General features: G+C 38.5%; 3 protein-coding genes and 1 pseudogene across 3 annotated transcripts in view; 2 read left to right on the top strand and 2 right to left on the bottom strand.

Annotated features, from left to right (window-relative positions):
• The window catches only part of LOC115436284 (zinc finger protein 345-like), a 589,760-nt gene that overhangs the window by 112,949 nt on the left and 459,759 nt on the right, over positions 1 to 17,052 (bottom strand). The gene's annotated exons all lie outside the window — the stretch shown is intronic.
• The window catches only part of LOC115435837 (zinc finger protein 420-like), a 363,895-nt pseudogene that overhangs the window by 82,167 nt on the left and 264,676 nt on the right, over positions 1 to 17,052 (bottom strand).
• The window catches only part of LOC115435836 (uncharacterized), a 1,131,008-nt gene that overhangs the window by 955,566 nt on the left and 158,390 nt on the right, over positions 1 to 17,052 (top strand). The window lies entirely within an intron of this gene.
• LOC115436263 (uncharacterized) lies at positions 3,912 to 7,242 on the top strand. Its single transcript, XM_030159058.1, has 4 exons — positions 3,912 to 4,192; positions 4,548 to 5,614; positions 5,846 to 6,162; positions 6,392 to 7,242. The coding sequence occupies exons 1-3, from the start codon at positions 3,992 to 3,994 to the stop codon at positions 6,123 to 6,125; spliced, it is 1,548 nt and encodes a 515-aa protein (XP_030014918.1). The 5' UTR covers positions 3,912 to 3,991; the 3' UTR covers positions 6,126 to 6,162; positions 6,392 to 7,242.

Below are 17,052 nucleotides of genomic sequence, written 5' to 3'. Positions count from 1 at the left end.
ATGTTAGGTGACAGAAACAGATATGAAATACTGGAAAAAAGACTGCACAGAGGAAAAGAAAAGGACACTAAAAACACTACTAAAACCACTACTAGAAAACAATAAATAACATGGGACACATATGACCATCTCATACCCACAGCCCACATCCCCCCCGATATACGGAACCCCCAAAATACACAAAAAGTACGAGAGACAGCGGGTGCATATTGAGGCACCGACACCGCCTGTGGCTCACTTCCGGTACCACAGCTCAGTGCCAGGTGCCGTGGCGCCATGGTACCATGACTCGTTGCCAGGTACCACAACACGGTGCCAGGTGCCATGGTGTGGTGCCAAGGGATTCTAGTGAATTGATATGTTTATTTCATGTCTTTGTCCACCACATTCTCGAACTCGGACATATGCATCCGTTTTAAACAGAGTCTGGCCGAGCTGGCAGCCACATTTCAGGGTCGCTATCCTAAGCCCAGTGAACATGTTTTAACATTGTACCAATAAACGTTTCTTTTTTTTTTTTTTGCCCATCCTCTACCCCCTAACAGACCATTACACTGACTAAAACAATATTATTCACAGCCCTAACTGTCGCCAAGAAAACAATCGTCCTCCACTGGAAAACCAGAAATCAGCTAAATATTCCACACTGGAAGAACCTGTTGACTACAATGGCATATTAGGGCCACATAAGAAAATAAAAACACTTGTCATTACGAGAATAAAGTTGTAAAATATTGAGATGAAACCTGTATTTTCATGAGAATAAAGTCGAATACAAAGACTCATAATTTTACATGAATAAAGTGATATATTGAGAATAAAAGTCATAATATTGAGGGAATAAAGTCGTATCTTAAAAAAAATCGGAATTTAACGAAATTTCAGTTGGAAAAAATGTCCACTTCACTCAATCTCAAAAGTACTTGTTTCAACAAAATCTGGTCTATATTCACGAACAAACTTATGTCTGCATTATTAGCCTGACTCCCATTCCATAACCAACAAACAGATTTACCTCATGCCTGGCTTGAACGTCCGTATAGTCGTATGATGCGCTAGCCTTTGTAAACTGTTCTTTACCAATAGAACAGTGGCAGCGGGACCACAGCCACTGGAAATAAGCCACTGGGGCCAGAAATAGTGAGCCACAGGCACCAGCACCTCTGGCAGCGGTGCCACAGCCACTGGAAGTAAGCCACAGGCCACAGTGAGATCTCGTCCCAACTGAAAAGAACACCCCTCTACAGCCAATAGTAGACAGCATCGGTTCGGTCACCTACAACCTTTCCAAAGCACTGGTGGAAATCCTCAAACCCCTCCTCGGCACAACACAACACCACTACAAGAATTCAAAACAACTGGCCCAAGAACTTAACAATATGAAAGTAGAAAAAGATGAAATCCTCATTTCACACGACGTAATATCTCTTTTCACCAAAACCCCCGTGGACATCACACTACACATTGTGCAAGAACGCCTAAAACAAGACTGGACCCTCAAGAAACGCATTAACCTGACAGTTGAGGACATATCCACACTCCTACATTTCATTGCCAAATCCACATATTTCCAGTTCAAAAACAAAATATACAGACAGACAGAAGGATTCGCTATGGGAGACCTACTATTCGCAATAATGAGCAGTTTTTTTTTCATGGAGGACCTGGAAACCAAAGCCATCCACACAGCACCCACCCACTGCAAACCATCACTGTGGAAAAAATACGTAGACGACATCCTGGAAAAAATAAAAACCGGACACACACAAGTACTCACGGACCACTTAAACAGCATTGACAAAACTGGAAACATACAATTCACCCACGAAGAAGAAACAAACCGGACCTTATCAGTCCTGGACATGAAGATTCACCACAGAGAAAATGGCAGTATTAAAATCACAGTCTACAGAAAACCCACACACCGACCAGTACCTCCTCTGGACATCAGAACACCCCACAGTGCACAAACTTTCAGTTGTCAGAACACTTTATGAACGGGCCACCATCACAACCAACGAACAAGACAGACCGGAGGAGGAAAAACACATACAACATGCACTTACACTGGGCCATTAACAAAGGCAGACAAGTCCAAAACAAAGAAAAGAAGAGCAACGACAAAAAACCAAAACACACAAAAAAGATCGACGATAACCAAAAGATTTCATAAGCATACCATACATCTGGGGGATCACAGAAGCAATACAGAGGGTCATGAAAAAACACCATATCAATACAGTCATAAAACCAAACACAAAACTCCATCAAATACTCATACATCCAAAGGACAAAATAGCAGCGGACCAAAAATGTAATTTCATTCATGAGATACCATGCAAATCATGCAACAAAACATACATTGGGGAAACAGGACGATCATTGAACACAAGGAAAAAAGAACACCAAACAGAATGTGAAAAGGAGACAGCGGGGAGATTCATGTTTAAAGAGTCTTCTTTTGTGTTAAAGAACCGATTTTGTTTATTTGTAGAACATATATGGAATGACAGTTGTGAAGTATAATGAACTCTTGGACTTAATAATGGAGAATAAATGGATTGGCATATCCAAACACAAAGAAACCCAGCCAGACATTCATTCATGCACGCGTCAAAAATACAACAGGTTGAACCCTTCCACACTGTTGTAGTGGCTAAAAGTAAAGTCACTACAGTTTGGTTGGTTGTATTTTTGTTTTTTTTCTTTTTCCTATATTGAATGCTGGGTAGCTTCATTTGTTCTGTAGGACAGGCATTAATAGAAGCATTCTGCTTCTGCCTGGGCCTTTTCAGTCATGGACCTGTTGGTAATGTTCGTAGTGTTGACACTGGTTGGATTATATGATGACTGAATAAAGAATTTCATCATCATCAAGTAAAACCATTTTAAAAAATTAAAAAACACTAATTTCATGGTAATGGATCAAATGCCTAAAATCTCCAGGCCCCAGACTTTACATCAATAAAAAATAGTTTTTGGATAAGGTTGTATACCCCCTGAAATAGACTTTTTACGGCGGACTACACCTGAAATAGACTTTTTACAGCAGAGTAACCCCTGAAATAGTCGTTTTACAGCATACCCCCTGAAATAGACTTTTTACAGTGGAGTACCCCCTCGAATAGACTTTTTACAGTGGAGTACCCCATGAAATACACTTTTTTATCCAAGTACCCCCAACTCTGGCTTCAGTATTTTTGAGTGAAAAAAATGTTTCCAGATGTGTTCCTGTGCCAAAGATGTCTGTTTATATTTACCAAACATATTTAACTGTAATTTATTTAAAAAAAAAAAAAAAAAAAAAAAAAAGTTAAAGTAAATTTTTGTGCCAAATCTAAAAAGTGCCCTCTGTCAATGATAAGAAAAATAAATAAATTGGTCATTAATTAATAAATGAACCTTTCATCAACATAAAATAATTCCTTATCTACTCAAATAGACTCATTTTGAATCATATAAAATATAAATATTCTTCAAATGTTAACAAAGCTTCAACAAGATGATTGACAGTAAAACTATTATATGAATGTATTTGTTGTGTTTTATATTTCTGCATTAATTCTCACTATTTGTTTTGTATTCGGTACATGATGACCACAGGTGGGTCATAACGCATTGCATTTACTCCACTACATTTACTTAAGTAACTTTTTACATAAATTGTACTTTTAAGAGTACTTTTAATATGACATACTTTTTACTTTTACTCGAGTATATTTATGAAGAAGAAACGCTACTTCTACTCCGTTGCAGTGGCATACATTCCTCTCGTTACTTTCAGTTTTGGTCATTTGTTAATGCACGAACCATTTGTTTTGTTTTGTTTGAAAGACTTCCGCTAAAATCTCACATGACCGTGTTTCACCAATCAAACATAGCTCATCACATAGCAATCAGATGGAGCCAGGCAGTCACATGATGGTTTGGTGCCGGTTTCACACAGGAAAGGAGTGAAAACACCACATGAACACAGGACAGAACGTCGGCAATGGCTAAAGCAAAAGCTTGTGATTCAGATATGGATGACACAGAAGACGTAGAACACCCCTGGCCACACATTGAAACTATGTTTGCCTTACAGTGTGTGAAAAAGAACAGCTATTTAATGCGCTGTCAGCTGTGTCTGCCTAAACAAGTGGACATTTTAGCATACAAGAACTCAACTTCAAATTTGAGGAAACACGTCGCGGTAAGTTGTCATGAGCTTAGTTTTGGCTGTGGACAGCCTAGCGCTGTTTGTGATACAGTTTCTTTGATTACAGTTAAAGATATTCGGCAGAAGGGGAAGATATGTTCAAAGACATCTAGGCTAACGTGTAGAAGTAAACAGAAAACCATGCACAGTATCTGCCTCCATAAGAACAGACTAGATATTAATGTGATGTAATGAACAATGATTATTACGAGGTATATTTGTGACTACCTGTAATGTTCCTGTATATATTTTAGGACATGTCTTAAACATTTTCACATATAAAAAGTTTCTGTTTTGAATTTGATATGATAATCCCCTGTAACCTCATTGATATTTTTCCTATCAACAGAGGGTTCACCCCAACAATTTGATGAGGTATACAGACTTAATAGAGTCCCATAGAAAGTGGAAATCCTCCTCTTCTGATGAACCTCCAATGAAAAATGCAAAGATCATTAATTCCCTTACTGTTTCTCGGTGGGTAACACAGGGAACACCGGACAAACTTGTACTTAAATTTATATATGAAGCCAGCCAGCCATTTTCTCTGGTTGAGACATCATCCTTCAAGAATATGATAGAAACCTTGCAACCTCAGTGTACAGTAATGATGAGGAAATCGTTATGCACTAAAATACAGGAAGCTGCAAAGAATATGAAGAGCATTATTATGAAAAAGTTGAGTGCTGTAAATCATGTCGCTACTACAACTGACTGCTGGTCTGCCAGACAATGTAGTTTCTTGGGTGTCACCTGTCATTGGATAGACCAAACCTCTCTAGAGAGGCATTCAGCTGCATTGGCTTGTCGACGTGTGAAAGGCTCACACACTTTTGATGTCCTTGCTGCAGCATTAGAGGAAATACATTCTGAATACAACATCAGGGAAAAAGTGACAAGGACAACAACAGACAGTGGCTCGAATTTCCTGAAGGCCTTTCGGTTATATGGTGAACAAAAAGAAGGAATAGTTGATGATGGACAAGAGGAACAAGACTCTATTCCTGATGCTGCATCAGAAGATGAAAGTGAGTTAGACGTGGACTATCAAGATGTGTCTGCTATTTTGGATGATGACCCAGGTCTTGAGTACCAACTTCCAAGGCATCAAAAGTGTGCATGCCATCTCCTAAATCTCATATCAACAGTTGATGCCACTGCTGCAGGAGATGACAACGAAACATACAGGAGGCTGTCTCGGTCTGCTTTTGCAAAATGTAGCGCTCTGTGGAATAAAACCAGCAGGTCAGCCATGGCTTTTGAAACTGTGACACGTGAATGCAAACTGCAGTTCCTCCAACCCAATCAGACCCGTTGGAACTCTATTTTCCTCGCTGTTGAAAAGATTGTGCGCATCCAGAGGGAGCAAGGAGAAACAGCAATTCACAATGTATGCACAGCATTAAAGATAAAGATGTAAGTTGATAGAACTTTAATTGTGAAAAATAATGAAACAGTTGTAGCATTGCTGATTAATAGGTGAACACACCTATATACAGTTGCAATATAATTGTGTAAAAGTTGTAGATGATATGAAATTGTTTAACTGTTTTATTTTGTGTTATTCTTTACTTAACATGGATAATGCACAATATCTTTATTGCACAAGAAATGGCTATGATCTATTTTTCTTTTGTTCTTTTACAGGTTTAATCCAGCTGAAATGGGGTTTTTGGCTGAGTATGTTGCTGTAATGAAGCCCGTTGCCATGTCACTTAACGTCCTCCAAGGGGAATCATCTGTGCATATGGGCTTCCTGCTGCCAACACTTTACCAGTTGCAGGACAAGCTAAAGAAGTTGGAGTCAACTTGCAAAGTGTGTAGACCGCTTGTTGATGCCCTGCAGGATGGGATCCAGAAACATTTTAGAGACCTCATGAAAGAACCTGAGCTGATTGCTGCAGCTATACTCCTACCAAAATTCTGAACATCCTGGACCACAGAGGAGGGCATCTTACAAGCTGGTGAATACACTTAGCAATTCTAATGTGCACCAATAGAGGTTTACTTATGTATATGTAATGTTGTCATTTAGGTTTATATGATATCAGTGACAAATATTGCTAAGAAATACAAGTTTCAAAAGCTTTTAATACCAGTAATAATAATCAGCATCTTGGGAGCCTGTACAATAAAGGTAAGAATGTGCACATCTAAATCTTCTGAAAACAATCTCTCTTTGTCTTGCCACAGGCCTTAACTACATTAGAAACCACCTGGACACTGACTCAGATGATTCCCGCACAAACAGTGGCAACTCCGATGAAGATGACTTCTTTGCATCAATGAACTCAGGAAAATCACAAATAGGGGAGCTGGAAAGGTACCTTTCATGTCCATCCACTGGAGGTATGGATCTGTTGCATTCCTTTCCTAATATCAAGAAACTGTCCCTCAAAGTCAGCACTGGTCTTCCAGCTTCTGCAGCATGTGAAAGACTTTTTAGTCATGCTTTTCACAGCTAAAAGATCACAGCTTCACTCCAAGAATCTTGAGAGCCAACTACTGTTGAAGCTCAACCTTTCACTTCATTGAGTGATTTTTTTGGGACAAAGTATGCAGAAAAACAAATTTTCACCCAAAACACACCACACTGTTAATAGACAGAGATGGACACAGACCCTTTGTATGTTCAGTCTACTTTGTTGAATGTTTTTCTGCCTTTAAAACCTATTGTGCCACTTAGAGGGCAATTGATTGAATATGATGTAATTTGATGGCAAACAGGAATAACACACATAGAATGTTATGCATATGTCTATGTAAAGTTTCCAGTGTTCACACACAATATTGTTACCGAGGTATAGATTTTAAATTCTTTATTTTGTGAGAAAAGAAATTGAAATAACTAAACTGTTTCACAGTTTTTTATTGTTATGGTTTTGTGTTTACTTGTTCTGAAACCTGACATTCGAGTAATGTTTGAATAGTTAAAACACTGTGCGTGTGTTCTTTACTAGGCTCTGGTCTCAAAAGATTTGTTGTTAAAGACCATGACAGCCATGCAGGAGGCAATGTTTTGAAAAAAAAAAAAAAAAAAAGAGTATTTTATTCAATGTGGTACATGCCTTTATGTTTTTATTTATTTGTTAACATTTCATTTATTTATGTTGAATATAAAACAACAATAAATGTGTTTCTCAGGAAGTACTCAGTACTTGAGTAATTTTTTCATGAAGTACTTTTTTTACTTTTACTTGAGTAATTATTTTGATGACTACTTTTTACTTGTACTTGAGTAATATTTTTCTAAAGTAACAGTACTTTTACTTGAATATCATTTTTGGCTACTCTACCCACCTCTGATGATGACTTATTTAATGGATTTTTCCAAAAATATTTCCAGTACCCCCTGGGCTTCTTCCAAGTACCCCTGGGGGTACGGGTACCCCACTTTGGGAACCCCTGGATTAGAGGAAGTTTATGAATATGGAAAGTCCAAGTGCAATGAAACTCAAAGTCCTGGTAGAAAACCTCCTTTGGGTTCCCTCCTGAGGATCTGATCAGTGAGGTTTAGGTTCCAGCAGAATGCACAAACTGTCATCTTTAGTTAACAATGTCTGATAAAAGAAGAACATCCAGGTACTCCATTTAATGATGGACAGGTACTGGTTCCTTATATTCCATATGTTGTATATAATACAGCTGGAGTTGGAAACTTATGTGTCTGTTTTCTTCAAACTAAATAATCGGTGCTTTTGTGACTATAGTCTGGTTGGATCTGTTATTTTCTTTTGCCCCAAATTAAATTTGAATTATGGCTCACTTTTGCTCCAACACTAACTGGTGTCATAGAAACACATATTAGTTCATATATTTAATTGGATTTTATGTGAAATTTTGTCAGGAACAGAACATTTTAACCATTTAAGTTCAAAAACACTGATGTTCTTTTTTTTTTAAAAAATCCGTTACCAAGCTTATTTTGGCATTTTTTAACCACAAATCTATCATTTAAGTCAATCATCAAAGTCCTCATAAATACCTACCAAATACGTTCTATAAGTTATGTTAGGTGATTTTGTTCATTTTACATTTGATGTATTCTGCTTGTGGTTCCTAATAGAGTTTGAAGCACTTCCTGTTTTTCACACCTGTTTCTGTGGCGCAGCATTAAATCAAACTGTCATCACGAAGCAGCTAAGCTTCACATCCACCATTTTGATTTGACTGACTGTTGATTTTCTCTGTACTTTTACTGATGGTAAAGTTACCAGTTCAACACATGGTCCAGTCTAATGGAAATAGTCCAGAGGAGTTTTATGGACCAGTGAGGAGAAAAACCCTGACCCTCAGTAACATCATCAACAACAACATTGAGTTCAACCACTGAACTTCACATCATCTTCTACTCTGAGGCTTGGTCTCATCACAGTCACTTCAGATGGACTCCAACACATGAATTAAAGCTCATCCAGTTTCTACTGTTTCTACTGAAGTAAAGAACCCACAGTGAAGGAGGTGAGAGTCAAACAGGTCCAACATTACCTTCATGTAGAGACGCAGAGATGCACAGCTGCTGCCGTTTGAAGAGGAAGTAGAAATGAAGTCGACATGAAGTGGATGAGAGGAGGAGGAGTCAGAACAGAGAACATGTTTACAACAGTTTGTACTGTCGTTACTTCATGGACTGATAGGAACCGTTATCTGGGTCCAACTTTACCTTCAGTTCCATCACATTCAAAACCCAAACTGGATCCCACTGACTTTGGGATGAATCCTCAGTGACAGATCTTCAGTTTTTCTTCATATTCTTCTTCCATCCTTTATGTCAGCAGGTCAAATCTGCCCTCAGATGAAAACCTCAGTAAATGAGGACAGAACCAACAGCTGTCCTCCATAAATGAGTCCATAGAGGATGGGTTTGGGTTCAGTGGAACAGAGGATTCCTCAGCTGGGAGGGGCTGACAGGGTTGACCTTTGACCTGTTTCCTGTTGGTTTCCAGTGTTGCTGAGCAGTGGTTGTGTGTTGGAGATTCCAGCCAGTCCAGGCTTGTACTTGAACTTGGACTAATGTTAGTTCAGTCTAATCCAGTGGTTCTCAAACTGTGGGGAAAGACCCCTTGGGAGGGGGGGGTGAAGTTTTACCAGGGGGGGTCATGGGGTCAGTCCTGGGTGTTGGTTTTTTTTTTTTTTTTTGTACTTTAGGTTACAACATGTATCAGGTGGAACTAATGTTTGAGCGTTGGAGCACCCTGGACTCATTTTAGGGACGTCCACCAAACCAATCTACTGCCATGGTGATCTGTCACTAGACTAGACAAAGAGTTTAGGTTTGGACAGTGGACAAGGACTGGACTGGAAAAGACACATGGACACACATGTTTGTGTTTTGGACCAGTCTGGACAGTTTGGATTTGAATGTTCTCAGATGTCCAATGGAAACGGGCTCATTGACCCACTGATATCGGTCACATGTTCATCTGTGGAACCAACATGTTTGTTGATCTAAAAAAGGAACTTTATTGTCATAGTCTGTATACAATGTTCAATTTGTAACAGAAAAAATTATAGCCACAAACACAAAGAGGTTCGAAGTGCATTGTCAAAAGTGGGAGGGGCTTGGTTGGAACTGATGTCAGCTGAGACTGATTCTTTTAGGGAGGAGGAGGAAGATGGAACCTGTTGGGATGGGCTGTTGGTTTTTTTTTGTTTTTGTTTTTTTATGTAAAATGATGTGAAGGTATTTTTAGGACTCCAAAGTACTTTTGTTGTTTGGTTTTGTCTTTTGGCTTTTTTAATATGTTTTATGTCTATTCTGTTTTTTTTTTTGTTTTGTTTTTTTCCATCTCTTTGTTTTCTGTCTATTCTAACATGAATGTGTGTTTATATACATGTATATGTATATTTTGACTATTGTCTTTTTTGGTGTTTGTTTTGGTTTTTGCTTATTGCTTTTTTTTATTTCTGATGACTTGTAGATTCCTGTTGATGTGATTCTGTAGGTAAAAATAAAAATGATTAATAAAAAAAAAGTAACTTTATTTTCATAATTGTAAGATAATTGCACATTTCCTGTTTTTCTTTGTATAAATACACTGTAAGAAATTTCTGTAAATTTTACAGCCAATTTTCAACATTAAAATACTGTTTTCATCAGTGGCGGCTGCTCGTCTTTCAGACAGGGGAAGCTCATTGTCGGCTTACATCAAAAAATTGTCAAGTTATTTAAACATAAATTCGGCCCTCTGTTCCTATTTAAGAAAATGGTTACTGACCTTATCGTACCAAGTAGGCGTCTTTTCCAGGGACTTGATAGCTAGTTCACTCCAACCTAGCCAACAGTATGATTGATTTAACTATCTACAAAACGATATTAAACTGAAACAAGAAATGATTAAATTATGTAACTGAAACAAGAAAACGCTTAAACTATGTTAAATTGAAACAAGAAAGTACAATGGGCATGTTTTATTTACAGTGCAAGAAATGAACAAGTACTTTACTTGTTATGGAAAAAATATTATTCTACTAATTCGTCTTAAATAAAGAAGGATAAGTTCAAACGTTCAGTGTCAAAGAAATCCCTTTATTTGGAGCTCCATAGAAAGAGATACCCCTCAGACAAAGACTGAGACGGTCTGAACCCAAAAATACAAATCACCCTGTAGTCTTCTGTCTCCCATGAGAAAATTATGACGTGTGGAAAGTATTTTGGTTAGTGTCACGAACTTAGAGATAAGACCTCTGTGAGAAATGTTGGTTTGACCTTCTACTCTGGACACAACACAAAAGAGGTCCAAACTGCTCTATAATACACAGTGACATGAATATATCTGAAACAGAGTTAGAAGCCTATGTGATATATGAAACATGAAAATATATATGAATATATATGGATATAAGTAATTTTGCCATTACATACTCCCCCCTCTTGATCATTCATTGATGACTAAGAATAAACAATAACAAAAAGACCAATTACACACATCCATCCCTACACCCCTGTCAAGGTTTAAGTAGAGATTTCCTAAACCATCAAGGAGGAATGCTTTGTTTTCCCAGAGGACAGACTCTTAAGTAATCATCAAGCAAATGTATAGAAAAAAGAGAGATGTTCATATTTATATGTTAACAGGTTTACCAAGTACCAAGATAAACAGGCTCATCATCCGGAAAAAAAAGTTGTTCAAGGAATATCTGAAATAGACAGTATCTGCAAACATGCCTGTGCACTTTCTGTGTTTCTGTAGGGTGCCCAATTTGACAGAGGTCATTGTACATATGGGCAGGAAAAGGGACCTAAAGGTCAACTCAATCTCCAACAGGACCGAAGTGCAGCATGAGTTTGGAGTTGGTGAGGTTCACCGGAAAGGATCTGAAATATAATGTGTGTTCAATTTGTTTGGACTTTGTTTCATTAGGTGAAATTATAAAAATGGGTGCTTTTATTTTAAAAGACGCTTTCATTTTGAAGGTGGTAGGAAGTAAAAAGACATTTATACTGGTTGCTTCTGGACGAAGCAATATAGCCACATCTTAAACTAATCTCTTTTGTTTTGAACAAAGTTGGAAACCAGATTATTGTAATCAGTGAGATCAACTAGACCTTTGTGATCGCCATTAAAAAACAAATAGATCTTGACAAGTGTAGTCTGATCTAGTTCAAAGGAGGGGCTTGAAGTGCTATATATCAAGAAAAATAATTAGGGCTGAAAGGACTAATTGACCAATAACATAAACAATCAAAATTAATATGTCTGTCGACAGGTCAAGTGACATTATACATTCTAGTATGAAGTAAAGTTACGTAACTCTTGAGTATTTATTTATTGTGTGTTTAAACTTTGTCAGGCTCTGTAACTGTTAATCTCAAAATGCACTTTAGTTTAACCCATAAAGACCCAGTAGTATTATCGCACCAGTTCCCAAATAAATGTTTCTCTCCAATCAAATTTTTCTCAAGTGATGTAGCAGCGTTAACTGCCATATTATCCTCTATATTTTGCATTTTCACCATAAATCATGTATTTTCCTATAGGTAATTTCCTATTTTTAATTTAAATCTTCATGAATATTCATAGTAAATTCAAAGGTTATTGTATCTAAACCAGTGGTTCTTAACCTTGTTGGAGGTACTGAACCCCACCAGTTTCATATGCGCATTCACCGAACCCTTCTTTATTAAAAAATAAAATATGATTTTTTTCAAATTCAAGACACAGGTATATGTTTTACTGGTGCACAAAATGAATTGTATTTATGCTATTTATCATTTTTAACATTTTAACACACACCCATCACCTAATTTCCATCAGGCTACAATAATAATGAATATTTACTACAAATCAGTGTGACTTCTGCTGTTGCCTTTGACAGACCAGTTCAGAAATGCGTGGCTTCACCTTGGCAGGTGCCACTCTCTTTCTCCATCCGCGACGGTGCGTCGGTCGTCACATGATTGTAACTGACCAGTGCGGTGGCCGAAAATGTAAACAAACGCTACACATGGCTGCCTCTGTGGTTAACAGGAAGTAGCAAAAGTCATAACGATGTGGAAAATAATTCATCGTCAGACGAGTGGAAGAGATTATAAACACTTCCGGATGTGTTGTAGTGCTATAAGCAACAACAATACACCGCGTATATTGGATGTCAATCAGAGAAAGAGTCTCCGAAGCCATTTGTTTACATACACAGACCTAGCCCGACACACACACCCGACTAATGAGTCGAGTGTGTGTCTTGACCTCCGCCGAACCCCTGAGACTGACTCACCGAACCCCTAGGGTTCGATCGAACCTAGGTTAAGAACCACTGATCTAAACAGAGAAAACTGAAGAGAAAAAAAACACAAACAACTGAACATAAACCCAGTGTTCCCATCTACTGTCATTGATCCAACTCAATTGGTTTTACTGGTGACTTAATGTTGTAGAAGATGAAATGTTTCCACGGTAACCACGGAGTATCCGAACACCCAAATATGGTCTGATATCTGATGATCATGTAAAGATGAAGAACTGTATTTTATCATCAATAGGATTAGTGGATCAGCAGGTGTCAAATAGTTTAGATTAGTAGATGGTTTTGGTCACTGGTTGTTGTCTGGGGCTGTATGAGGAAAGGGGGAAAACTAATTTCATTGCTGCTGCAACATGTTTTGAATTTTGAATAATGAATTGAATATCTGTTCAACAAACTGCAAGAATTCAAATTGTTGTGCAATAAGTGTTCCCATTAAAGGAAAGAAAATGTATTTAATCACTGGAATAAATATAAGTCAGAGCCAGTTCTGCTTTTACCCACTGCACCTAGTTGAAAAAGCACAAGGATTGTCAGTGTTTATGTTATTTGTGTGCAACACTGAGTCACATTAGAATTTACTTTGAGAAGTCTGCAGAGTTTGTCTTTAGTAGGCCTGTATGTGCAGGTTAGCAACATTGTCAAAAGCTGTAAGATTTCTTTTGCAATAACTGCAGTAAATTTGAATGTCAGCGAAAACTTTCAAACCTGTAGGTTATGTACAATTTGCACATTTTAGTGGGAGTTATGTTGTAGGCCTCATATTATAGCACTCTACTGGAGATTGTCACTGATAAAAACGGTTAAAAAGGCTCATTTCATAACTTTATTGGAATAGTAAAGTTAACTCATTGTCAGACTTCAGATCAAATGTTATTGGAATATTTTAAGTCTCAAAGGGATAGAATGTTAAAGTAATATCTTTTTTTTTATGTCCTCTGTAGATCTCATGGTGTGTTCAGAGCAAAGGTTTAAGAGTTAGTGTTGTAATATAAAGATTTTCACAGATTTTCATTTTTCAGTTCAGTTCTGTTATTAATTAGTGATTAGAAAGTTCATAATTTAATTGCATTTAAAAAAGTGTTAAATGATTGTAATATAATATCTGCTTTATAACTTGCATGCTCATGGCATTTTAGTTACTTCATGTCAATGTATAGACAAGTTGCTAAGGCTAAACATAAGACCTTGTAGCTTTAAGATGCTCAGGTGAGCTGGGGGGTGCTACGAGCCTGGGGGGTATGTGACATTAGAGCCCAGAGGAGCTCACAGTTTTTCTGGCTGTGTTCGGACTGTGTGGTTTATTTCATATGTGTTTTATTCTCTATTTTTTGTACTTTGTTAAATAAATCTGAGAAGACGAACTTCAGTAGAGGAAATCCTTTTTCCAACAGGAGTTAGTGACAGATGACCTGTGTTGAGGAAGACTGACCCAAATCTCTGACTGTGGCTTCCTATGTGTTGTCTTCACTACTGTAGTGGCATTTTCAGATGTAGGAGTAAGGGCACAAGAAAGATGGAATGACTATGAAAATGGACAGGAACAAGGCAACACAGGATGCTCTGAGGTCACTAAATCCAGGCCCCCTGAACAGGTGCCGTGGTCTAGGTCTACATCATAATTAACACTTAATATTTACGTTGAACCTTACAGAATACAAGGATAACTTTTACAACAACAACAAGGAGAGACAAGAAAATGATCAGTACAGTCAGGGACGCTGCTTGAGATGGTTGTTTGGTGTGTGATGACTATCAGCTGAGTCCAGGCCCTTTCTTCAGGTGAGGATGCAGAAGGAGTGATGTCTCTGAAGTGTCTTTCAGAGTTCCTGAACACAGGCCTAAAACATGTACTGTGCAGTGGTTGTGTGATGTGAACCATGTGACCCATGAGCAGCGCTAGGCTTGCACTCAGGGTTGTTTTAGCTGTATGTATGAAAGCAGAAAGTGAGAGGACGAGTTTACGTTCTTGATCTCATTCAGGGGTCGCTCCCACGTAGGAATGTCATCAGCTTCATAGGTGGAACAGAGCGTTTTAATTCACCATCTGTTCGTTGGTGGTTTTGGCTTTACCACTGATGTCATCCACTTCTCGTCCTTGTCTACCTCGTTGGGTGTTGACGTGGGTCATGAACCTTTTAGGCGGGTGATGCAGAGATGACCTTTTTGCAGTGACTGACGTGAACCCTGGCGGCTTGTTCGGCCTTCTGAAGTCTGTGACCAGCATGAAGTCACCTGGTTGAAGGCTGTGAAGTGGACCTGAGGCTGGAATGGACAGGTCCACAGCTATCTGTTGACAAATCTTTTTGAGGATGGGAGAGAAAGCAGCACAACAAGAGAGCATATCATGTTTGAAATGAGACGTAGGAAAGGGTTTGGAGATTCAGAGCAGAATCTCAAATGAGGAGATGAGGCAAAGGGGACTATGTCTGTCACAGGCACATACCCTACAGTGCACCAGTGTGGTTTTAGTGCTTTAGGTCCCCCCTCTTGACACTTGGTCACACCCAAGGGTCAATGTCACCAACAGCTTTTCAGGCTGACGTGTTAGGAGGAAAAAGAACATTTGGAGAAACGAGAGAGAGATAAGAGAGGAGGGGTCGTGAGCAGTGTGTGATTGAAGTGTGTATGAGAGTGAGACTGAGAAGAAGAGAGAGGAGGAGTGAGAGGCGTCCTTCACAGCCCTTGCCTCTTCTAAAAGACACGGGACCTGTAGAGGAAGTTCATCATGTCATTGTAATGTTATACCCAAAACACAATTAGTCAAATTTAAGCAGGTGTCACAGTCATAAAACACAAACGTTAAGTAAGAAAATGTGAAGAAAATACACTCCTATAAACAATTAGGCCCATCAGCACCTTTACACTGTCACAACAAAATTCAGATTCACATGCTTTCCTATACTGTGTCCTTTAGTATATAGGTGCATCAATCAGGCGACTCTGAATATCACCTCAAGGTTGAGCCAGCACCCAAAATCCACACAAACACGTGTACCTGTACCATACGCACACAACAAGACCACTAAAGCCACAAACATACAACACAAACATTTATAAACACATATCACAGACATGACACAACACAACAGAGCTCTGAAAAAGCAACAATTTTCACTCAAGGGGACTACTGTCTCCAATTTGCCTCCTAGGAGAAATGAGTGAACATACAGTTTAATACCACCGACGGTTTCCTGTCCAAGAAGATAAAACATTTTAGGGGATAATCAGATTTTAGGGGCAATAGAGTTTGGAGGGCAACTATTAATTTTTAATCAGACATACATTGTACCTATGTACTTGATGCAGTTGTATGCAGAATGACCACCAAGGATGGCATGGATCTATTAATGTGTACAATATTGAATGAAACCTGTTTTTTTGTTTTTTTATTTTTCTGGCAGAAATATAAAGGAAAAATAGAAACTGATGGTGAGGGCTGCCAGTCAGTGATCAAAAAGGCTTGGGACGCTGTGGGACCTAAGTCCTATTAGCTCTGTGAACGAGGACGCACAAGAGACATGTGAGGAGTTGATTTTGTGAACAGTGGTTGAATTGAGGGTGGTTGAATTGTTGTTGAAACATGAGAGGTGCAATGTAATCATAAAATCTCTGGCAAGGAGATTTTTTTTAAAAATTATTATTATTAAGGGTGGCATGCCGTTGAAAACAAAAATCAATGTGTAAAAAAAAATGTCTAACAGTGAGCACAACATTGGTTTGGTGAAATACATTTTGACTGGTTCACCACTGGCTACTGTAGAAAGGATGGGTTTGTCAGATAATTTTCGTCAAAGTAAACCCCCTGTTCCCAATGTAACTAAACTTGTAGTTTCTAAATCTACCAAGAAGTTGTTCACCAAAAAAAAAAAAAACCCTAAAGATATCATTGACAACTGTTTAAAACATGTGAGTGTGTGTGTTTGGCGTAGGTGTGTGACGTCAGTATAGACAGCTGATGTGCAGATGCAGAATCTGGGTTAGTAAGCATGTGTATGACTTCTGCTCCAGGGGAGGGGGAGGAGAGGAGAGAGGGAGGGAGGTGCAGGTGTAGGTGTCTCACAGCCTAGTTGGTTTGGAACCCTTGTTGCCTGTATCCTCCAGGTCGT

The sequence above is a fragment of the Sphaeramia orbicularis genome, chromosome 16 (assembly GCF_902148855.1).
Source record: "Sphaeramia orbicularis chromosome 16, fSphaOr1.1, whole genome shotgun sequence".
Taxonomy (NCBI): domain Eukaryota; kingdom Metazoa; phylum Chordata; class Actinopteri; order Kurtiformes; family Apogonidae; genus Sphaeramia; species Sphaeramia orbicularis.
The sequence above is the reverse complement of the archived record's forward strand: the minus strand, read 5'-3'. Positions and strand labels throughout refer to the sequence as shown.

What these genes read in the sequence shown, in the direction of transcription:
- LOC115436263 (XM_030159058.1), top strand. Translation starts at nt 3,992, where the DNA reads ATGGCTAAAGCAAAAGCTTGTGATTCAGATATGGATGACACAGAAGAC. An exon ending in ATTTGAGGAAACACGTCGCG is followed by an intron (nt 4,193 to 4,547) that starts GTAAGTTGTCAT and finishes TCCTATCAACAG; the next exon opens with AGGGTTCACCCCAACAATTT. An exon ending in ACAGCATTAAAGATAAAGAT is followed by an intron (nt 5,615 to 5,845) that starts GTAAGTTGATAG and finishes GTTCTTTTACAG; the next exon opens with GTTTAATCCAGCTGAAATGG.